Source organism: Xenopus laevis, chromosome 6S (genome assembly GCF_017654675.1).
Source record: "Xenopus laevis strain J_2021 chromosome 6S, Xenopus_laevis_v10.1, whole genome shotgun sequence".
NCBI lineage: Eukaryota > Metazoa > Chordata > Amphibia > Anura > Pipidae > Xenopus > Xenopus laevis.
The window spans coordinates 74862187-74889266 of NC_054382.1; the positions used below are offsets into that span (position 1 = coordinate 74862187).

At 36.5% G+C, this 27080-nt stretch overlaps 2 protein-coding genes across 2 annotated transcripts in view; one reads left to right on the forward strand and one right to left on the reverse strand.

Moving 5' to 3' along the window:
• lyrm4.S (LYR motif containing 4 S homeolog) overlaps positions 1 to 7843 on the forward strand; it is a 50966-nt gene extending 43123 nt beyond the window's left edge. The window contains exon 3 of the mRNA XM_018223631.2: positions 6645 to 7843. Coding sequence (XP_018079120.1) covers positions 6645 to 6707 — 63 coding nt within the window. The 3' untranslated portion in view covers positions 6708 to 7843. The remainder of the gene's footprint in view (positions 1 to 6644) is intronic.
• Positions 7844 to 17221: 9378 nt separating this feature from the next.
• Positions 17222 to 19002, reverse strand: LOC108720064 (protein phosphatase 1 regulatory subunit 3G). Its single transcript, XM_018269440.2, has one exon. It carries the CDS (start codon positions 18785 to 18787, stop codon positions 17714 to 17716), a length of 1074 nt encoding a protein of 357 aa, XP_018124929.1. The 5' UTR covers positions 18788 to 19002; the 3' UTR covers positions 17222 to 17713.
• Positions 19003 to 27080: the final 8078 nt, after the last annotated feature.

Below are 27080 nucleotides of genomic sequence, written 5' to 3' on the forward strand. Positions count from 1 at the left end.
TTGTCCAAGAAATCATCCAAGCCATTCTTAAAGGCATTAACAGAATCAGCCATCACAACATCACCTGGCAGTGCATTCCACAACCTCACAGTAAAGAACCACCTACGTTGCTTCAAATGAAAGTTATTTTCTTCCAGTCTGAAGGAGTGGCCTCTGGTACGGTGATCCTCTTTATGGGTAAAAAGATCCCCTGCTATTTGTCTATAATGTCCTCTAATGTACTTGTAAAGTGTAATCATGTCCCCTCTCAAGTGTCTTTTTTTTCCAGGGAAAACAACCCCAACCTTGACAGTCTCCCCTCATAATTTAAGTCTTCCATCCCTCTAACCAGTTTAGTTGCACTTCTCTGCACTCTCTCCAGCTCATTTATATCCCTCTTAAGTACTGGAGCTCAAACTGCACTGCATACTCCAGATGAGGACTTACCAAAGACCTATAAATAGGCATAATTATGTTTTCATGCCATGAATTTATGCCCTTTTTTATGCAAGACAGAACTTTATTTGCTTTATAGCCACAAAATGACACTGCCTAGAATTGGGTATAGGCCGACAGGGAAACATAATGTAAGTTAACATGTGAGTTGCCAGAAGAATATACACCTGCTATGAAGCTGCAGTTAGAGGCCTGTAGATCAGGCACACAAGTGGGATCTTTGTATCAATCAGTGACTCTTTCCTAAAGGAGAACTAAAGGTTAAGAATGTAGTAGGGTAGAAATGTTGCACATTATGTTTTGGGCTTGTCTGCTAGCCCAAGGCCCCAACAACCCTTTTATAGGAAAGAAGTGTGCATTGAAGATGCCCTTGTAGCTCTTGATCTTCTTTTCTGCTGATTCACTGCACATGCTCTGTGCTGCTGTCTGTTAATAATATACAATATAATGTATATAAATAGAATTATCATTATACATCAACACAGAAACCAGAGCAATTTGCATCAGAATCACATAATCAGCCCTGTAGCTTCAGACTCTATAACATATGAACATTATTTTCTGCCAAACGATGACCCCTAAGCTTAGCTTTTCAACAGCTGCCCAGAGCACACTGAGCATGTGCGTGTCACTGACACTCCAAACAAAATCCAAGATGGTGAGCTCCTGTGCACAACTTGAAAAGCCTGGATCAATACTGTTAAAGAGGTGCTTAACCTTTTGTCTGGTGCAGTATATAAAATATGACATATGTAGTTATATGTGTTTTAGGGTTTCGTTTTTAGAGATCAAAATACTTGTTACTGCAGGATGTGTCACTTTGCCTTTATCTGTGGGAGGAGAAAAATATGAACCTTGCCCTTCATTAGGTAAAGTCTTGTTTCTACTCCCTACATTTATTGTGTTTATATCTGTGCATGACTAACCAGTCTATTTACAGCTGCTCCTTTGTGTATATGCCCCACCTGCCAACTGAGGGTTGCAACCAATTCCAGACATGCAGAGAGGGATTGTGTATGCCTATATTAAATAATAAATGCGTATAAATACGCTTTTTGTGAAAATGTAGAGGGTTTATGACCATACTTAAGCCCAACTGATTGAGAATAGGTGTATACTACCCACCTTGTACTATTACGGGAATGAATAGAGGCTGATGTCTCCTGCAGTAGCACCACTAATGATTATTGTATGAATGTTTAGAAAACAACCAAAGTCTTGGAACTCGTGTTCTTTATTTCAGCAGAAATAAGGCATTGTACTAATAGTCTGATACAGTGTGTGGCATGAGCAAAAAGACAAAGGTTGGCTGACTTCTGCAGGTTTCTTGGAATAGATTTACATTGTTCAAACCCTGAAATGTCTTGTTTGATGCCACCACAGAGACACCGAGGCTGGCATTCGGTTTAAATAGTGATAGATGATATTCTCACATATTTGTTAGAACAGAAAATTTTCAAGAAGAATTAGAGGTCATCGAAAGCCAGATCCATTATGGAATGCCAATATGTCAGGCAGCCCCCAATGATCGAAATCCTATTTCACTCAGGCTGATGCACTTTTTAATTTATGAGGGGATGGGTGGATATTGGCCATTCCCACTTCCATCAAAAGGGAAAACAAAAACTATACAAGCCATTGATGTTTCAGTCTCTCCAGGTGTGTGCATCCTTAGTAATTCAACCAAAGAAATAAAGAAGAAATTACCCTCGCACACCCTGGCCTTCCTGATCTGTATGAGTCCCAGGTGCTCAATGACGGAGGCGTGGCAACCTCAAATTCAAAGTGAAGAGAAATCACTGGCACAACATGGGTTATTTCTAGCAGGGAAAACCCTTCCTCATTTATTGTGGATGCATCCGCAATAAATGAGCAAGGGTTTTCCCTGCTAGAAATAACCCATGTTGTGCCAGTGATTTCTCTTCTCATCCTTAGTAATTCCACACATCTCTATTTGCAAAGAAACAAGGAAGGTTTATACACACGTTTTAAGAGGTGAGTCAGTCAGTAACACCATACAATTACCATATTATTTACAGATTCGTTTTATCTGCCTGTCATTTGCAAATTAACACAAGGCCTATTTTATATCTGAAAGGTTTTCATCCTGCCGGCATGTAGGGAGCCATAGATATCTGACCCCTGTTTGAATATTACCCTCCACAGTTTACCCATGATCTGTAAATATGGTCCCTTTAGCATCCGTGACTTAAAAGCATGTATTTACATTTTATATTATTCTGTTTTAGATCTTATGAAGCAAAGTAAGTGTTCTGGGTATCAGTACGTCCTTTCCTGTTTAGCAGTCACTGGCCCAGGAGAGGTGCAGCTGCAGTTTTGTCATTGGTTGAATAGTTCTATGATTTAGATGATGCTGTGTTGTGCTCTGGTCATATATTCATGCCCTTAAATGCCTGGTAAACAGCACATCAGAACAAAGAGTCCCACCAAAAACTTATTAACACAGCATCGCCGAACAAAATGTTTCTTGTGTTTTGTAACAGTGGGAGCAAACAGTGCCAGAGATAAGTATGTGTTAGAGCTGCCAAGTTAATGCTAGACGGTGGAGAAGCGGAGATAATAATCTGTTAAGTAATTTTATATTTGTACATTTGGGTAACTTTTCCTACTAGATAAGATTTCTCATTCTGCGTCTGACTCTGCTTGAAATTGCTGCTTATTCACTGTCACACTAGACAGTCTAATTAATTACATATCATTCGCACACTGACACTGCTATTAATAAGTCAGCTCACTATTATTAGTATTTATTCTTAAAGAACTAAACCTTAAAAATTACTGTGGATAAAAATGCCATATTTTATATACGGAACTTATTGCACCAGCCTAAAGTTTCAGCTTCTCAATAGCAGCAATGATCCAAGACTTCAAACTTGTCAATGCGGTCACCATCTTGGAAAGTGTGTGTGACACTCACATGCTCAGTGGGCTCTGAGCAGCTGTTGAGAAGCTTAGGAGTCATCACAAATTATCAAGATGAGGTTGGCCCGTAATATAAGATGATGCTACAAGCAGGGCAGCCATCTGGGGGGGACAGGGGGGAGAGTTGTAGGGGGCCCGAGGGTAAGGGGGGCACCCCTTCTTTCTGAGAACTGCTGACTTCGGGAAGGCAGGGCAGGAGCACAAGGGGAGGTATCTTCTGTCCATTACTTCCTCTTATTGGTCACTGAGTTTAAGTCCCGGTTGAGCTGCTCAGGGATTGGATAGCTGAGGTTTGAATTTCTCCTCCAGCTCATCCAATCACCATACAGCTTTACCAGGACTTGAAATTCTATAACCAATAGTGGAATAAAATGCTGACACTGGAAGAAGATGCAGCCACCTGTGCTCCCCTCCTCCCTTCTGTAGTTGGCAGCTCACTGACAGCAGGTGGGCCACACTAATGAAGTGTAACATGGCAGGGCCCCCCTAAAGGTAACCCTTTGTGGTCCCTGGGCACCAAATTTTTTTATACTTCTGGGGGGGGAGTTTTTTTACATGGACGTTTAAGGGGGCCACCAATTTTCTTATAAAGTAGGGGGCCCTGGCCACCAATTTTTTTTCCCATGTGGGGTCCTGACCACAAATGTTTTTTTCAATGGGGAGGCCATGACCACCAATATTTTTTTATGAACATGTGGGAATCATTTTTTTTTTTTTTAGTGGTGTTGGGTGGACCTGTGGGGTGTGGAGGGCAGACCTGTAGGTGGGGCTGGGGTTGGTTAGTTGCACTGATTTCTGTGCTGCCCTGTAGTAATTATCTGTATCCGATCTGCCTTCCCCTACCTTTGTGCTGCTTCGTTTTCCTAAATCGCCCGAAGTTGCCTCGGAAAAAGAAACCAGCGGGAAGGTAGGGGAAGGCAGATAGGGGAGATTGTCGCGACTAATCTCCCCGTGTGCCCTTACCCTTAATGAATATTGCATTGACATATTGAGCAGCGCTTTACAAATAAATGTATCATTTACATCAGCCCATATCCAAGTGGAGTTTACAGTTTTGTCTCTTTCACATTCACACATACTAGGGTCGATTTCAACTTACTTGTATGTTTTTGCAATGGAGGTGGAGGGAAACTGAATTTGGAGTCAATTGGTGGACTTTGAAAAATCTAAGTTTTTTTTGGGAAAAACTTCAAATCAAATTCGATCGAATGTGCTATTCCTTCGATTGGAACGATTCAAATTCGGATGAATATGGAACTATTAGATCGAAAACGGACCTATTCGACCAAAAAAAACCTTCAACTTAATTTCGGTTGGTCTTTTTGAATTTCAAAGCTTTTTCAATTAGAAATTCGATCATTGATAAATATTCCCCATAGTGTCCTGACTAGTAGTGATATTCAGGTCAGAAAAAACTCAAATCACAGTCAACCCTAATCTGCTGAAATTTGCCATTGTAGCACCCGTACTTGCATCTTCCCGCTCCATACATCACTTCTGCGTGTGTACTCCAGTAGTGCAAGCCAGTAATGCTAAACATTTATCTGCAAGACTATAAATAATAAGTGCAAACCAAGTTAATGGATGCACATGTATATATTGTATGGTGTGCAAACAATAAGAATAAAGTACTCCTATATACAGTAGAACCCCCATTTTAAGTTTTTACAGGGGACCAGAAATAAATGGTGTAAAATCCAGGAAAATGTAAAATCCGGGAAATATATTATGCATAATATATAGGTGGGAACACAAAATAATGTAATATGAGGGAAAACTTAAAATCAGGGGATGTAAAATTGAGGTTGCACTGTATGTGAACCAGTATAACCCATTTGCTATTAGGAAAATACTTTTTGTGTTACTAATAGTAAAAATACAGTGACACTTCGTTCAGCCTCTATATCTTTTGGCTTTGTATCTGTGTACACCATATTATACTTTACTGCTAAAGGGCTGTGGTTGCCTTGGGCTGGTACAGAATCACAAAACATATTGTATAGCATTTCTACAATATCTCCACATCTTTACTTAAGTTTAAGTTCTTCTTTAAAATGTAGTTGCAAATGTAATTTCTATTGAAAGCAATTGCTATTTTCTGTCCTTACAGCTTGTTCTGGCTATTGGAACAATGTAGTAGAAGCCAGCTGTCCCTCAGCCAAAACTCCAGCTCCAACAGTGCCTCACATGCTTCTTCAGCAGTCGGTTAGCCTGGCTAACTGGCTTCTGCTACATTGTTTCAGTAGTTAGAACCAACAGTGTAGCAAGGGGAAGCATTAAATACTCTTTTTCAGTAGCAATTCCAAATAACTTTATTATACACAACCTGAAAATCAATGACTGTGTGTTGGAAAGCTTTTAGGTTTACACCCTTAATTTAATGCAAAACCAACTGTCTCATGCCTTGTATTAGGCACTGTGTGGTGTTTTGTCAGATTAACTGCTTTGAAAATTGATTCCCTGAATTGAGGCAGACCGCCAAATATATGTTCTGAACTGGGTTTATACATATATTAAGTACACAAAATAGCACAGTGCATGTCAGACCTGCAGGCCCGGATTTGTGGAAAGGCCACCAAGGCCTAGGATGGTAGGATTTTAGGGGGGGCGGCATGTTGCGCAACCACACCAACATTGGTTATGAAACACTGGGAATGCGCAGGTGATATGATAGTTTTTTAAATTTACCATGCGCCAATACCAATGCTCCAGTCCCAATGACAAAAATTTGCCCGAATAAAGGGGAGGGGGCGACGAATAGCAGTGGGCCTAGGGGTGCCCGCTATGTAAATTGGCCCTGCAGACCTGGTTTAACTTTTGCATCGTACTGGACTTATATGGAGTATTTATACTGGAGTTTTTTTTCTCATATTATTTATTTAAAAAGTTTACTTCCTGATGTGGCTAGAAATTTATATAAACATACTGAAGGGCATTATATTGACATTTTTTCTGACCACTCAACATACTGCTTTAGGAATTGTATGAACACTGTTCTTATTTCTTGGGCAAGTCTATCTATACATACACAAGCACCAGAGGTATTTCTGCTTCCAATGCTGACACTGTATTAGGGATAATAATGTATTTTTCCTAGAATCATATAGTTCAGAAACTAGGGCGATAATATACAGCACTGCGAGCACAAGTGGCGCTATGTGAATAGAAACATACATATATATACGTCCTGAGGCACTACATATTAAGTCTGTGAGATTTTCAGCATGATCTTCCAAGACAGAAAATTTGCCCAGTGCTGATTTCAGGTTATCATTGGCCAGATGTATGCCACACACAAACTGGTCATTGAATCTTCAGAACACCAATGATACTTGGACAAGAGCTCTGGAAGCCAAATTAATGAGCCTTCATTGAAGAACTTCATAAATGTTACATGTTGGTGTTGTTTTATTTAGCATAACCCTTTAAGGTAATGGCACACTAAGCAATTTCTGGTGTTTTGTTGCACCATCAGGAGTTTGCATTTTTGAGTGATACACATATGCCAGCAGACAGGACCCAGCATATAGCCATCTTTCGCATCAAAAGTGGGTGGCTAATTGCAGCTTGTCCTACACTGATTAGGTAGGTGTGCCCCTACCCTTAAATGGAAGATTTTGAAAACCTTGCATCAAGTTATGGAAATATAATATATTAAACTGTGTATACCCTTTTTAAAATTTCTCAGTTCTTTCATTGCAATCTTATTGTTAAGTTTGCATGAATCAATATTGGTAGTAAAAAATCCTATTGGAATTGATGTTCGGAGTGATCTCTTTTGATGTCATCACTGTGTGTCTGTAGAGGCAATATGGAATGCCTAGGTCAGACTGTTATACTAGGTAGCAAGTATTGTGGTAGCATTGGAAGCAGATGAAATGCACCCATTCATTCACACAATGGGCTACTGAATTCATTTACCCATCTATGGTTAATAGAAGTGCTCTGATGATTGGTTTTGTTTGTCTTTGCTGCTCTATGCACACTCACTCAATCCTTAAGAATGTTAAAAGTCGTGAGGAAGTAATGTAAACTATATAAAGGTGGGGACTTGGCCTACTTGTGACCTCAAGTGTGCAAGGCGGGGTAAATGCAATTTCATTTTCAGGGTTGACATACTGACCAGTGATGTGTAAAAAAGGTTAAGGCCAAAACAAGGACAGAAGAAGAAATACTGGGGATTTCAGGTGGAGCACCAGTTTATAAGTGATAGAGGAGCATTTCTTCAGTCCTGCCTCCAGAGGTGAAGGAACCTAACTCAAAATGCCTGATAGGTAGAGATGTACCTACAATACTCAACAAAGATCCTTAACAGGAGAGATAACTTTTTAAAATAATACACATGGGTAAATGCCTTTCTGTGTGGCTATCCCATAACACACTAAATAAGGGGTTCTTCATCGTTAAGTTAACTCTTGCTATGATGTAGAGCAGGGATCCCCAACCTTTAGAACCCGTGAGCAACATTCAGAAGTAAAAGGAGTTGGGGAGCAACACAAGCATTAAAAATGTTCCTGGGGTGCCAGATAAGTTCTGTGATTGACCAATTAGTAGCCCCTATGTGGATTGTCAACCTACATTGAGGTTCTGTTTGGCAGTACACCTGCTTTTTATACAACCAAAACTTGCCTTCAAGCCTGGAATTCAAAAATAAGCACCTGCTTTGAGGCCACTAGGAGCAACATCCAAGGGGTTGGAGAGCAACATGTTGCTCACGAGCTACTGGTTGTGGATCACTGATGTAGAGAATGATATTCTGAGACAATTTGCAATTGGTTTCCATATTTTATTAATCATGGTTTTTGAGTTATTTAAGCTTTTTATTCAGCAGTAGTGATGAGCAAATCTGAAGTCTATGGACGACAAACTTGGCATGCAACCATTTTTTTTGCGGCAAAACCTGGCAAAATTTCGCTCATCACTATTCAGCGGCTCTCCAGTTTCATATGCTAGAAAAGGAAGCCCCCGTAAGTTATATTAGATCGAAACGGACATTCATTTAATTAAACAGTGGGGGAAATGTTAAAATATCCATTTTTTTCAAATTAAAAATAGCCACATTGACACATATTAAACTTCTGAGATTGATTTATTTGTACTTTTTAGTTAAGATTGCCGAACATGCTAATGCACATTTTCAGGCAAGAACCTTCTGAGAAGCACTGGGAAGGGACAACGGAGGGCAAGTGTTTTAGTCCTGGTATTTGGCTACAGGAAAACGCAGCAGGCAAACACCTGTAATCAGTCAATGAGCCACTGACCTAAAAAGCTGAGCTCAGCTATTCAATTGTTTTATTTGCATTTATATAGGACAAGGCTAAAAGTTAAAAAATGTTGCAGACTTTATTACATAACCCTATTAAATGCAAACATGTTATTGGGAAAACACTGTGCCTTTAATTACATGTGTGGGGTAATTGGCTACTATTTCCTTATATTTAACCTAAGTGGTTCTCTTTAATCTAAATTACATAACTAATATGAAAGCATATGATGATATAAATGGACCCTAGTGTGTATGAATGTGATAGGACCCTTAGAATGTAAGCTCCACTAGAGTAGTAAGACATTTGAATAATGGCATTTACTCATTCCTTCCTTAACATCAAAGATGGTTTTGTAAAAATGCCAAACAAGCATGGAAAGATTGAAAAGTGTTTATGGTTTTATTTTTCAACAGCAACAGTGAACATTTTCCCTTAAAGTTAATATTTTGGAATGAGAATAAAGTGCCAATAAAACTGGAAGCTCTGACATTACTTTTTAACTTCTGGTCCCAGAAATGTTTACGCATTTTTTATTTTACTCATAAGGCTCAGACTTCAGTGTTATACGACAATGTTATCTTATGCAGAGTATTACAAAGATCATATCATCCCCATGGACATTTATCTTGTGCTTTAAAAGCAGAGAAAACAAATCTCCCGCCACCATTTTAATGTGGGACAGAATAGGTTGAAATGGGTTGTTCATCTTCCAAACACTTGTTTCAGTTTTTACACCAGAAACCAGAATAGTTTTTACCGTTTTCTAAGGCCATTGACACACAGGGAGATATGGGCACCATAATAATTTGCTACTGCAAGTGAGAAATTTCCCTGAAAATGCCATGCCCTTTGCTATCATTGTACAGGTATAGGATCCCTTATCCGGAAACCCAATATCCAGAAAGCTCCAAATTACGGAATGGCTGTCTCCCATAGACTCCATTCTATCCAAATTTTAAAAAATGATTTCCTTTTTCTCTGTAATAATAAAATAGTAGCTTGTACTTGATCCCAACTGAGATATAATTAATCCTTATTGGAAGCAAAACCAGCCTATTGGGGTTATTTAATGTTTAAATGAATTTCTAATAGACTTAAGGCATGAAGACCCAAATTACGGAAAGATCCGTTATCCGGAAAACCCCAGGTCCCGAGCATTCTGGATAACAGGTCCCATACCTGTAATAGCCTCAAGTAAATTACATAAACATACATAAAAATAGAAATCACTTTTAAAAATAGTCTTCATTTCTGGCACATTATCTAAAAACAACTGAACTGGAAATTGGAAGGTGAACAACCCCTTTAAAGCAACAATGTAAGCTAATTCATCAATATACATTTTAACTTATACAATTTAACAGAACAACAGTATGTTAGTATATAAAGTGCAACAAATAAGATTAATCACATTTAAAAGAAGTCCTTAAAGTGACCATTCACTGACTGATCCTGTATTGGTATCCAGCTTATTGGCGATGGGCTAAATGAAATGAATTGGCTAAGTTGCCCTACGGCAACCCCAAAAATGAGTAGTCCAGGAAATGAAGAGATGCTACAGCAATGGCAGCCAGAATGTGCATTAGCAGATTCAAGCCTGGCTCAGGTGGGATATCTATTCAGGCCAGCAAAGTTCTTATGAAACAGATTATTAGTATGTGTATGACCAGCCTTAGGCCGTTGTCATAATATTCAATAACAAAGTCTAATTTGGGCCCCATGTGGCCCACTGAACCTAGCAAGCAGGCAGGAGTTTAAAGCCTCACAATTCGCTTTATGGTGGCCAGGACCCTAACAAACATATCATTACAAACTCCAGGTTGTAAGAAGAAGCAAAAAAATGAAATACAATTAAAAAAAAAAATAATTACTGCTTTTTCCTTTAAATTTTGAGATACTAAGGGGCAGATTTATCAAGGGTCGAAGTGAATTTTCTAAGTAAAAAACGTTACCACTCAAATATCGAGGTACTGTCTCTTTAAAAAACTTCAACTTCGACACTTCGCCACCTTAAACCTGCGGAATTGCTGTTTAGCCTATGGGGGACCTCCTAGAACCTGAGGCTTTTGGGCAAGTTTTGAGAAGTCAAAATGTTTTTTTGTAAAATCCTTCGAATCGTTCGATCAAACGATTTTACTTCAATTGAACACGGACGTTTTCAATCAAAAAATACTTTGACTATCAAAGTACTCAAATTCGATGGTCCAATTTTTTACTTCGAAATTCGATTCTTGACAAATATGCCCATAATAGTAGAGATAATTGCAGAACATATTTATACAATATTTTCTGCTGCCCTCCAACTAACACAAAGTATTTTATTTAAAAATATGATTAGCAGGGTTTGTCAGACAACCATAAGCGATCACACTGCATTTAATGCTAGCAGCACAGATGCAGATTTTGAAAAGCATTAAGTTCGTATTAGACATAACTAGTGCTAGGAGAGAAACAATATTTGTGACCAAAACACTCGCCTGGCCCTGCACTTGCATCCCTCGGTCAGCAACTCATGTAACCCTCCGCCCTGATGCTCCATCAGTGATACTCAATTGCTGATCTCCTGGCCACTGGAGTGGGGCCCAAACTAGGGGTAGAAAGGAAGACACAAGATATATATAGCACCCTAGGCACATGCTTGTTCTGCTTTTGCCTGATTCTGGTCCAGGGCTGAAATATGATCATTGCTATGTGGGCCCTCCTTTTTTTTAATCTCTAGTACTTTTGGATCAGTATTATAAGACTGGTGACATGAATGACTGCAGGTATAGAGTCATGAGTCAAGCCAACACTTGCCAACCATTACCTGCTAGCTCTCCCAAAGTGAGTTTGGAAACACCATGCTCTTCTAAATATTATTTTGGGGGTTTTTTTGGGGCAAAGTACATGGGTCGAATTGAGAATTCGAAATTCTAATTTTTTTATGGTCTAAACTGTCAAATTCGATTTGGGAGTTATTCAATTCCGATTCGAGTTTCTTAAAAAGTTCTAATTCGATTTCAGAGATTTATCATACTCTGGCCCTTTAAGAATTTAAATTAGACTATTCGCCACCTAAAACCTGCCAAATTGCTGTTTAAGTCAATGGGAGAGGTCCAGGGATCAATTTGGAGTTGTTTGCAGCCTTCCTGACATTCTATTTTTTTTTGGAGAAAATTCTTGGCTTGGGGGCAAGTTTGCATAAAAACTTGCCTGCGAGCCAAAGAGAGTCTCCTGTAGGCTGCCAGCACACATGGGTTCTACCAAATAGCCAAACACAACCCTTATTCGGCACTCCCTCTTTAATGTGGCTCGCGAGTTCAAAGATTGGGTACCCCTGCCTTAATGTATCCAAATAATTGCCCAGTACACCAAACTGATGAATATCATACAATGTAGCCATACTAGAGCTAAATACAGTACTATTTTTACATATTCTCATCTGCCACCCACCATCAAAATGCAAACTTTCAACCTTCCAGATGGCATCTAGATGGTTGGGCAATATTATAGAAATCATCCAAAGTACTCAGCCAAATCTGACCATGTATAGCTAGCAACAATACTGCTGCATACTGAAGCCCCCTATACTTTGCTTTGGTACACAGGAAATAAGATCTGCAATTTCCTGTGACATCACCAGACCTGGGACCCCCTTGTTTTTTCAAATAGTGGGAAGCTAAAGATCTATGCAACACTACCTTTTCAGGTAGATATATCGAAAGCAGTTCATTTTTATTTATGAAACCAATCTATTTATTCCCTTTTATCACAAAAATTAACATCCCCTGAACGTTTTCTGCCAAAAGTCATACTGTGCCACAGCGTTAAATGCTATGTTTCTGCAACAACCTAACATAGAAGTAGAACTCACCTTTCAAGACTCAAATGCTTCTATTAGCCAAGTGCAACCACATACAATTCATAATGCAGCATTGAATGGCTGGCAGTTTAGAAGCAAGGAGAAATAAAATGTAAACTAGCTATGGCTTATATTTGCACACATGAAGACTGCAAAATTAATAAACTAAGCCAGATATTTCATTCATTTTTATATATAAAAATATAATAAAGTTAGGCTTCATGAAAAACCCAATGACCTGCACAATAAATAGCTCTAAAAATATCCAACCTGCTGCAACACTACAGCTCTGTAGGATTCTGGACATTGTCTACCATAATACTGGACAATATAAAAAATGAAGGGAAGACAGAAAAAGGGTAAACTCTGGAGCAAAAATATTTGTGTGCCACTAGTCCAGTGTTAATTACTAAATTACTACATATTTTTAACTCAAAGGGGCAGATTTATCAAGGGTCCAATTGAAAATTCGAATTTTGAATTTCCGAATTTTTTTATGGCCAAAACTGTCAAAATCAACTAGGGAATTGTTCAAATTCGATTTGAGTTATTTTAAAAATTCAAATTCGATTCTATCATACTCTGGCCCTTTAAAGACGTTGTTCACCTTCCAAACACTTTTTTCAGTTCAGTTGTTTTCAGATTGTTGCCCAGAAATAAAGACTTTTTACAATTACTTTTAATCTAAGTTTAAAATTTAATATTCCTGTCTCTGGTGTTTCAGTCTGGCAGCTCAGTAATTCAGGGCAGATGCTGAACTGTTACAATTTTGTAACATTCAGTTGATACATTTCTGAGAAGCATCTCTGGAGTATTAGCAACTATTGTATCAATTCCCTCAGTATGGACAAAGATAAGAAATGTAGCCATTAAATGTATCAATTTAGAACAGTTTTGGGGGGTTGACGACCCCCCTTTCACACAGCTGCTTTAGAAGGTGCAGAATGACACTTTACACTTCAATATTAGCAAAACGGTCACAAATAATATAGTTGGAAAAAGTTATTTCAGGTGATCTATCTGAAAACAACTAGTTGTTTGAAGGTGAACAACCCCTTTAAGAACTCCCACTTAAAAAATGCCGAATTGCTGTTTTAGTCTATGGGAGATGTCTTTGGATCAATTGGGAGATGTCCTTGGATTAATTTGGAGTTGTTTGCAGCCTTCCCGACATTTGAGTTTTTTCCAGGGGAAAAAACTCGAATCAAGTTTTTAAAACTCAAATCTAATTTGATTCGAGTTTTCCGGTTGATACTTTTTACCTGAATTTTAATAATTTTTTTTTTTTTAAATCAATTTCAATTGGTCGAATTTCCAGTCCAAGGAAGTTTATGGGAGTTTTTAAAAACTCACATGAATTCGAAATTCAACCTTTTATAAATGTGCCTCAAAGTGTCAGGCCATGTTGGACCTGCTCCTATAATAATTTTTCTCCATAACATACACTGGCTCCTACACTGGCATTATCCTCCTGTCCTGCCTGCAACCGGATCCACTGTGTTGGCCTGGGTACAGGCATACTGGGCAGATTTCGGCACAGTAAACCAGAGTTTGCATTCTTGCTCCAAAATCAGCAGTCTGTGTGCGCCTGCAATTTGGCTGACACTACAGTTCCAGGTGCAGGCTGGACTGGAGGCAAATGCCTGAGTAGGGGCTGATTTTTGGCCCCATCTGGCGTTAGCCTAAAGCAGAAAGGGAGTACCCTTCATCACATTTAAAAGGTTTTCTGTGATGAACATGTAAATAAAAAGGATTAGCAACAGAACAGGAATCAACTGATAACCAAAATGTAAATAGTGTGATAATCATGCAAACAACTGCAGCGCAAACAGGTATGGCATTGAATTCTGACCCTGAGCAAGCCACTCTTACCAAACTTTTATTAAGGTTCAGTAGGAAAAACGACTGCTTTGTGCAGATGTATCAGTCAACTTCAAGATTTAAAGAGAACAGGATTCCCTAAAATGATAATCCATGTTACCACAATCACCTCCATGATACAGAATTAGTTAGATATGTCTGTAAGGAGTGATTTGCATGTCTCGGGCCCATGGTGCTTTATGGGAGAGTTAAAAAACTCATTTTTGGTATTTAGGCAATGCTATGTGTGTGGCATGAGAAAAGTAAATACCTTCTTTCAGAAGGTTTCACTTTGCATGTAATTGCTTGTGAAGGGCTTTTTGGCTCCTTTTAGCCCATCTCCCCCTAACCAGGTTCAGTCCCTATGACCACAGACAAACCCACCATACCTCCAGGAGTTCTGCCCAGACCCTCTGGTGATTGATGTGAAATCACCCATCCATTGTTGATTTACGGCGCAAAAAAAAAAAAAAAAACACAGGATGACAAAAATTCAGAGGGCTAGTTATCACTAGCCAGAGGTCTGATATACAGCTTGCTTCAGAGAGCAGCATTATGACATCTATGGGTAATATTTAGAGCCTAAGCAGACCTTTAATTTAGATGCATGGCTACAAATCTAACGATTGCAAATTAGCAGTGTGTTTGTGGATTTTCTGAGCAGCTGGCTTTAATCTGATCAACCGTGCCATTAATATGCAGTGCAGTTAAAGGTCTATTAACATATAAAATATTTAACATAGAGTGCTCCTAGAACAAAATAAATGAATGATCCACATTTTTTCCTAAATTATAGATATTATTCCGGCTAAACTGTTAAAATGCCCACACGTGGTTGTTTTTCCAAAAGCCGTAAACCCTCTGTCTGTCCTGAAAAGTATTTTGACCTATCACACTATCACATTACAGGTATGGGACTTGTTGAATAGAACTTTCTGTACTATGAGTTTTCATACCTTTAAGGTCTCCATACATGGATAGATCCGCTCGTTTGGCGATGTCGCCAAACGAGCGGATATCCCTCCGATATGCCCACCTTGAGGTGGGCAATATCGGGCAGATCCGATCGTGGGCCCTAGGGCCCAACGATCGGATCCTAGCATTCTCAAACGGGCGGTCGGATCGCGGGACCGCATCAACGTACAGATGCGGCCGCGATCCGACGGGATTTTTAAACCCATACGATCGAGATCTGGCCGACTTTCGGCCAGATCTCGATCAGGGAAGCCCGTCGGGGGCCCCCATACACGGGCCAATAAGCTGCCGACACAGTCTGTCGGCAGCTTTTATCGGCCCGTGTATGGCCACCTTAAGTGTACTAGATAATTATCTAAACATTAAATAAACCCAATAGGACTGTTTTACCAGTTAGGATTCATAATATCTTAGTTTGGATCAACTACAAGCTACTGTTTTATTATTACAGAGAAAAGGGAACTCACTTTAAGGCTCAGGCCACCCCGGGGCGTTTTGGAGAGATTTGGACGCCTTGCGACTAATCGCCTTGTTTTCCGAAGTCGCCTGAAGTTTCCTCGTGAGGCAACTACGGAAAACTAACCGCCGAGTGTGATTAGCGCCGGCGTTTTTTTCATTTTAAGCTGGCGCTGAGTCAGGGAAGGCGTTTGTGGAAATTGGCCGACACAAAAACGAGGCCATTAGTCGCCAGGCGACCAAATCTCCCCAAAACGCACAGTGTGGATTTACCTAAAAATGTGGATTATTTGATAATAATGGAGTCTATGGGAGACAGCCTTTCCGTAATTCGGAGCCTTCTGGATAATGAGTTTCTGGATAATGGATCCCATCCCTGTACTATCTATCAGACATACCAGGGCCAGGCCAACAGCAGCACAAGTATTTAGACATCAGCTGACCAAAATAATCAATACATGAGGCCAATTTGTACAAAATCTGACTTACCTACCTTCATGTCATGGCCTTTTTTATTGCTTCACCTTTCACTTTGGATATTTTTTTCACCTTATTGAACACTCATGAATTATTTTGTTTTCAGTTATAGATAATATGGTGTGTATACATTCTTTATGATTCAGGCAACAGAAAAATGCCCGTGACTGCTCAGTGATTCCACGAGGGTTGCCACCTCATCCCGTTTATTCTGGCCACGTGGCTAGTTTAGGTGCATGCTCCATGGCTACACATAAATCCGTTCTGTCTGCTCCTCTGCTGGCACCCTCTCACTTGTGTGTCTGCATCCAGAGGCACTGCATCAGCACGGGTGCTGACCGAAAACATTTCTGCTGAATTGAGCGAGTATGCATTTTTTTTGTATAAATCCACCTGTGTGTCTGCTCCAGGTTGATGCGGTGCCTCTGGGTTCAGATACACAAGTAAGTGGATGCCAGCAGAGTGGCTGCTTCTCATCCTGTGTATAAGTGTTCTGTATGACCTAAGCCTTACCACACAGCATTTTAAGGCCAAAATGCAAACAACATTTTCTTCCATGTGTTTTCTATTGAAATCACTGTAAACCATGGAAGGTGGTCATGGGTGCTTTCACCCAATTTAAACATGCCAAATACAAAGCACTGCGTGTGGCATTGGCCCTAGGCTTATGTCACAGAGATTTTTTAAGCCATTTCACCTCAGCAACTTTTACTAGGTAAAATACAATAAACACAAAAAAAGAAGGAAGTATCTCTGGGAAAAGTCTACAACAATTAGCTTGGAAATCAAAACGCTGGCATTACATTTTGAGTGGATAATCTCTAGTAGGTGACATAACCAATGCTCACCTAGACTGTTTTCGCAAAATTCCTTGGCGTTTTGCCTCAGATTTTTTTTTCCAAGTATGGGAACTGACTACATGGCAGAAAAGATAACGAGCCATAAAATGGAAAGATAAAATCATGAGTGCGTGTATAAATGATATTTGTATGCATCTGGTTCATTACAGGCCCATCTTTAATTTCAATAGGATTATTTCATCATATGTAGGGTTTTGCTTAAACATCTTACCACCAAATTGTTTAAACTACATCTGAACAGAATTCATTGCTAAATATTACATTCATACCCCTGTACAAAAGGCAAAATAGTGTGCAGAACCTTATGAACATGAAGCATATGTCAGTAGCATGGTTTTCATGGCATTTTTCTAAAAACGTTTGCAGTTGCAGACCAGGAGTAATGCTAGTGATAAAGGCATTTTGTCACCCCCTCAGCATTGTGACATAATTCAGAGAAATTTCTGTGCCTCTATGCAAGAAAAAGCGTTGCACCCCTGTGAAATCAAGGGCAAGCGTATTTCCACATATATACAATGGATTTCCTGTGCAAAAAGGTCAATATGTGGCAAGAGTTAGCAATTGTAGTACAAGCAGGTGTTTTATCCCAAAAGATTTCTCTACCAATGCAGGTCAGTGCAACTCTCCTCTTGCTCCATGTGGGAGGCCTGCAAATCAGGCAGTGGTTCCTGATGGCAGCACACACTATAGTTGAGACCCTGATTGTTGTCCCATAACTCCTGGCCATTACCAAAGTTGCAGCAAATGGCAAACTGGACCCGGGCTGTAGCTGGAGGATAGCACAGAGTGAATAGGAAGCGCTGCGGCCCAGGGGCAGGGAGGGCAGAAGCAGGACAGTCTAAGTGTGAGAGCCAGTCGTTGAAGGTATACCTGACTTTAACCTGCACAAACTCCTCAGACTCCCTCACCAGAACAACCCCGCGAACCCCCCATTGTGTGTCAGAAGCCTGCTCAAGGCATACCCCCCGCACCTCCACTTTAGCACGTAGCTCCTGTGCCACTGGCTTGTCAGGCTCGTTCTCTGTGTTCAGGCTGAACTGGGCTCTTTGAAGGGATACAGTAGGGGGGTAACTCTGCAGCCGGGCCAGCACAGAAGGAGGCACCAAGGGCTCCTCAGACGGGAGGAAGTGTTTGACACTGGCAAGACACAGTCCCAGTGAATCGGCGAACTGGACCTTTTTTTTCAGTTTGCAGCAGCACAAGTGCGTGTCGTCCCCCTGCGCTCCCGCCACCCCCCGCCTGTGGCACTGCTGCACGGGCAATGACAGCGCCCTCCGGAGCACGGAACCTTCCGCGGGTGTACAATCGCTCCCAAGTACATCAGTGTCAATGTATTCCTGGTGTCCGCACATATTTTCACATTGGTACGCTCCACGCTCACCATCCCGCGCCAGATGCAGTTCACATATACGCGCTCGTAGCTCTTGCACATCGTCCCGTTGCGCCAGGTGCATTTGCACTTCGAGTAAGTGCGCGCTTGTATCCTGTGGCACCATTACCGGCCTGTGCTCATAAAGACCCGGAATGTACTGTCCTTCCGAAAGGCTTTCTGAGTGCCGGACGTTACTTATACTTTCTGCCCCCATGGGATGAACGGGACGCTCTCCCGGGTCAAAGAGATAGCACGTAGAATGCAGCTCCTCCTGGATTTGCTGGGGTGCGGGCCGCTCCATAGGAACTCTGCTCCCCTCCACACTGCAGGGTTGATCTATATGCCAACAGATTCACTTGCTGTTTTGGGCACAGCTGGTGATGTCGGTGTCTCGAGGCACACCCCCCTCATTGCACAGTAACTGACACACTGGCCACCATATCCACAAAGTATGCGTTCGGTATTCACACAGCAACAGCCACAGAAAGACCCGCCCATCTTACGCGCCTCCCACTTTAAGCTGGCCTAGTCAGAAAGTTTGTTTTGTTCCTCATACATGGCTAGCGACGTACTAAAAATTAACATGATATCCTGGAGTAAAGCTACTGTATCAGGCTATTTCTGAAAGGAGTCAAGCTAACAGACCAACTATTTTAGTGTACACAGTCACACATTCAGACTATTTTTTCCCATGTATTCTGCCAGTATTCCGTCTACATAGATATATATTCATCCATCTATATACACTCTACAGATATATATTCATCCATCTATATACACTCTACAGATATATATTCATCCATCTATATACACTCTACAGATATATATTCATCCATCTATATACACACTCTACAGATATATATTCATCTATCTATATACACTCTACAGATATATATTCATCTATATACACTCTACAGATATATATTCATCCATCTATATACACTCTACAGATATATATTCATCTATATACACTCTACAGATATATATTCATCTATATACACTCTACAGATATATATTCATCTATATACACTCTACAGATATATTCATCCATCTATATACACTCTACAGATATATATTCATCTATATACACTCTACAGATATATATTCATCTATATACACTACAGATATATATTCATCCCTCTATATACACTCTACAGATATATATTCATCCATCTATATACACTCTACAGATATATATTCATCCATCTTTATACACTCTACAGATATATATTCATCCATCTATATACACTCTGCAGATATATATTCATCCATCTATATACACTCTACAGATATATATTCATCTATATACACTCTACAGATATATATTCATCCATCTATATACACTCTACATATATATTCATCCATCTATATACACTCTACAGATATATATTCATCCATCTATATACACACTCTACAGATATATATTCATCCATCTATATACACACTCTACAGATATATATTCATCTATCTATATACACTCTACAGATATATATTCATCTATATACACTCTACAGATATATATTCATCCATCTATATACACTCTACAGATATATATTCATCTATATACACTCTACAGATATATATTCATCTATATACACTCTACAGATATATATTCATCTATATACACTCTACAGATATATATTCATCTATATACACTACAGATATATATTCATCTATATACACTACAGATATATATTCATCCCTCTATATACACTCTACAGATATATATTCATCCATCTATATACACTCTACAGATATATATTCATCCATCTTTATACACTCTACAGATATATATTCATCCATCTATATACACTCTACATATATATTCATCCATCTTTATACACTCTACAGATATATATTCATCCATCTATATACACTCTACAGATATATATTCATCTATATACACTCTACAGATATATATTCATCTATATACACTCTACATATATATTCATCCATCTATATACACTCTACAGATATATATTCATCTATATACACTCTACAGATATATATTCATCTATATACACTACAGATATATATTCATCCCTCTATATACACTCTACAGATATATATTCATCCATCTATATACACTCTACAGATATATATTCATCCATCTTTATACACTCTACAGATATATATTCATCCATCTATATACACTCTACATATATATTCATCCATCTTTATACACTCTACAGATATATATTCATCCATCTATATACACTCTACAGATATATATTCATCTATATACACTCTACAGATATATATTCATCCATCTATATACACTCTACATATATATTCATCCATCTTTATACACTCTACAGATATATATTCATCTATCTATATACACTCTACAGATATATATTCATCTATATACACTCTACAGATATATATTCATCCATCTATATATACACTCTACAGATATATATTCATCCATCTTTATACACTCTACAGATATATATTCATCCATTCTATATACACTCTACAGATATGTATTCATCCATCTTTATACACTCTACAGATATGTATTCATCAATCTATATACACTCTACAGATATGTATTCATCCATCTATATACACTCTACAGATATATATTCATCTATATACACTCTACAGATATATATTCATCTATATACACTCTACAGATATATATTCATCCCTCTATATACACTCTACAGATATATATTCATCCATCTTTATACACTCTACAGATATATATTCATCCATCTTTATACACTCTACAGATATGTATTCATCCATCTATATACACTCTACAGATATATATTCATCCATCTATATACACTCTACAGAAATATATTCATCTATATACACTCTACAAATATATATTCATCTATATACACTCTACAGATATATATTCATCTATATACACTCTAGAGATATATATTCATCCCTCTATATAAACTCTACAGATATATATTCATCCATCTATATACACTCTACAGATTATATATTCATCCATCTATATACACTCTACAGATATATATTCATTCCATCTTTATACACTCTACAGATATATATTCATCCATCTATATACACTCTACATATATATTCATCCATCTATATACACTCTACAGATATATATTCATCCATCTATATACACTCTACAGATATATATTCATCCATCTATATACACTCTACAGATATATATTCATCCATCTATATACACTCTACAGATATATATATTCATCCATCTATATACACTCTACATATATATATTCATCCATCTATATACACTCTACAGATATATATTCATCCATCTATATACACTCTACAGATATATATTCATCCATCTATATACACTCTACAGATATATATTCATCCATCTTTATACACTCTACAGATATATATTCATCTATATACACTCTACAGATATATATTCATCTATATACACTCTAGAGATATATATTCATCCCTCTATATACACTCTACAGATATATATTCATCCATCTTTATACACTCTACAGATATATATTCATCCATCTTTATACACTCTACAGATATATATTCATCCATCTTTATACACTCTACAGATATATATTCATCCATCTATATACACTCTCCATCTATATATACACTCTACAGATATATATATCATCTATATACACTCTACAGATATATATTCATCCATCTATATACACTCTACAGATATATATTCCATCCATCTATATACACTCTACAGATATATATTCATCCATCTATATACACTCTACAGAATATATCATCCATCTATATACACTCTACAGATATATATTCATCCATCTATATACACTCTACAGATATATATTCATCCATCTATATACACTCTACAGATATGTATTCATCCATCTATATACACTCTACAGATATATATTCATCCATCTATATACACTCTATAGATATACATTCATCCATCTATATACACTCTACAGATATATATTCATCCATCTATATACACTCTACAGATATATATATTCATCTATATACACTCTACAGATATATATTCATCCATCTATATACACTCTACAGATATATATTCATCCATCTATATACACTCTACAGATATATATTCATCCATCTATATACACTCTACAGATATATATTCATCTATATACACTCTACAGATAATATATATTTATCTATCTTTATACACTCTACAGATATATATTCATTCCATCTTTATACACTCTACAGATATATATTCATCCATCTTTATACACTCTACAGATATATATTCATCCATCTATTATACACTCTACAGATATATATTCATCCATCTTTATACACTCTACAGATATATATTCATCTATATACACTCTACAGATATATATTCATCTATATACACTCTAGAGATATATATTCATCCATCTATATACACTCTACAGATATATATTCATCCATCTATATACACTCTACAGATATATATTCATCCATCTATATACACTCTACAGATATGTATTCATTCATCTTTATACACTCTACAGATATATATTCATCCATCTATATACACTCTACAGATATATATCATCATCTATATACACTCTACAGATATATATTCATCCATCTATTATACACTCTACAGATATATATTCATCCATCTATATACACTCTACAGATATATATTCATCTATATACACTCTACAGATATATATTCATCCATCTATATACACTCTACAGATATATATATTCATCTATCTTTATACACTCTACAGATATATATTCATCCATCTATATACACTCTACAGATATATATTCATCCATCTTTGTACACTCTACAGATATATATTCATCCATCTATATACACTCTACAGATATATATTCATCCATCTTTATACACTCTACAGATATGTATTCATCCATCTATATACACTCTACAGATATGTATTTCAATCCATCTATATACACTCTACAGATATATATTCATCTATATACACTCTACAGATATATATTCAATCTAACAGACCATCTATTTTAGTGTACACAGTCACACATTCAGACTATTTTTTCCCATGTATTCTGCCAGTATTCCGTCTACATAGATATATATTCATCCATCTATATACACTCTACAGATATATATTCATCCATCTATATACACACTCTACAGATATATATTCATCCATCTATATACACTCTACATATATATTCATCCATCTATATACACTCTACAGATATATATTCATCTATCTATATACACTCTACAGATATATATTCATCTATATACACTCTACAGATATATATTCATCTATATACACTACAGATATATATTCATCCCTCTATATACACTCTACAGATATATATTCATCCATCTATATACACTCTACAGATATATATTCATCCATCTTTATACACTCTACAGATATATATTCCATCCATCTTTATACACTCTACAGATATATATCTTTTCTATATACACTCTACAGATATATATTCATCCATCTATATACACTCTACATATATATTCATTCCATCTATATACACTCTACAGATATATATTCATCTATCTATATACACTCTACAGATATATATTCATCTATATACACTCTACAGATATATATTCATCCATCTATTATATACACTCTACAGATATAATATTCATCCATCTATATACACTCTACAGATATATATTCATCATCTATATACACTCTACAGATATATATTCATCCATCTTATACACTCTACAGATATATATTCATCATCTATATACACTCTACAGATATATATTCATCCATCTATAACACTCTACAGATATATTTATTCATCTATATACACTCTACAGATATATATTCATCTATATACACTCTACAGATATATATTCATCCCTCTATATACACTCTACAGATATATATTCATCCATCTTATTACACTCTACAGATATATATTCATCCATCTTTATACACTCTACAGATATATATTCATCCATTCATATACACTCTACAGATATATATTCATCCATCTATATACACTCTACAGATATATATTCATCCATCTATATACACACTCTACAGATATATATTCATCTATATATACACTCTACAGATATATATTCATCTATATACACTCTACAGATATATATTCATCCATCTATATACACTCTACAGATATATATTCATCCATCTATATACACTCTACAGATATATATTCATCCATCTTTATACACTCTACAGATATATATTCATCCATCTATATACACTCTACATATATATTCATCCATCTATATACACTCTACAGATATATATTCATCCATCTATATACACTCTACAGATATATATTCATCTATATACACTCTACAGATATATATTCATCCATCTATATACACTCTACATATATATTCATCCATCTTTATACACTCTACAGATATATATTCATCTATCTATATACACTCTACAGATATATATTCATCTATATACACTCTACAGATATATATTCATCCATCTATATATACACTCTACAGATATATATTCATCCATCTATATACACTCTACAGATATATATTCATCCATCTATATACACTCTACAGATATATATTCATCCATCTATATACACTCTACAGATATATATTCATCCATCTATATACACTCTACAGATATATATTCATCCATCTATATACACTCTACAGATATATATTCATCTATATACACTCTACAGATATATATTCATCTATATACACTCTACAGATATATATTCATCCATCTATATACACTCTACAGATATATATTCATCCATCTTTATACACTCTACAGATATATATTCATCCATCTTTATACACTCTACAGATATATATTCATCCATCTATATACACTCTACAGATATATATTCATCCATCTTTATACACTCTACAGATATGTATTCATCCATCTATATACACTCTACAGAAATATATTCATCTATATACACTCTACAGATATATATTCATCTATATACACTCTACAGATATATATTCATCCATCTATATACACTCTACAGATATATATTCATCCATCTATATACACTCTACAGATATATATTCATCCATCTATATACACTCTACAGATATATATTCATCCATCTTTATACACTCTACAGATATATATTCATCCATCTATATACACTCTACAGATATATATACATCTATATACACTCTACAGATATATATTCATCTATATACACTCTACAGATATATATTCATCCATCTATATACACTCTACAGATATATATTCATCCATCTATATACACTCTACAGATATATATTCATCCATCTATATACACTCTACAGATATATATTCATCCATCTTTATACACTCTACAGATATATATATTCATCCATCTATATACACTCTACAGATATATATTCATCTATATACACTCTACAGATATATATTCATCTATATACACTCTACAGATATATATTCATCCATCTATATACACTCTACAGATATATATTCATCCATCTATATACACTCTACAGATATATATTCATCCATCTTTATACACTCTACAGATATATATTCATCCATCTATATACACTCTACATATATATTCATCCATCTTTATACACTCTACAGATATATATTCATCCATCTATATACACTCTACAGATATATATTCATCTATATACACTCTACAGATATATATTCATCCATCTATATACACTCTACAGATATATATTCATCCATCTATATACACTCTACAGATATATATTCATCTATCTATATACACTCTACAGATATATATTCATCTATATACACTCTACAGATATATATTCATCCATCTATATATACACTCTACAGATATATATTCATCCATCTATATACACTCTACAGATATATATTCATCCATCTATATACACTCTACAGATATATATTCATCCATCTATATACACTCTACAGATATATATTCATCAATCTATATACACTCTACAGATATATATTCATCCATCTATATACACTCTACAGATATATATTCATCTATATACACTCTACAGATATATATTCATCTATATACACTCTACAGATATATATTCATCCCTCTATATACACTCTACAGATATATATTCATCCATCTATATACACTCTACAGATATATATTCATCCATCTTAATACACTCTACAGATATATATTCATCCATCTATATACACTCTACAGATATATATTCATCCATCTTTATACACTCTACAGATATATATTCATCCATCTATATACACTCTACAGATATATATTCATCTATATACACTCTACAGATATATATTCATCTATATACACTCTACAGATATATATTCATCCATCTATATACACTCTACAGATATATATTCATCCATCTATATACACTCTACAGATATATATTCATCCATCTTTATACACTCTACAGATATATATTCATCCATCTATATACACTCTACAGATATATATACATCTATATACACTCTACAGATATATATTCATCTATATACACTCTACAGATATATATTCATCCCTCTATATACACTCTACAGATATATATTCATCCATCTTTATACACTCTACAGATATATATTCATCCATCTTTATACACTCTACAGATATATATTCATCCATCTATATACACTCTACATATATATTCATCCATCTTTATACACTCTACAGAT

Coding starts and splice junctions, on each gene's coding strand:
- LOC108720064 (XM_018269440.2), bottom strand. CDS start 18,787: ATGGAGCGGCCCGCACCCCAGCAAATCCAGGAGGAGCTGCATTCTACG.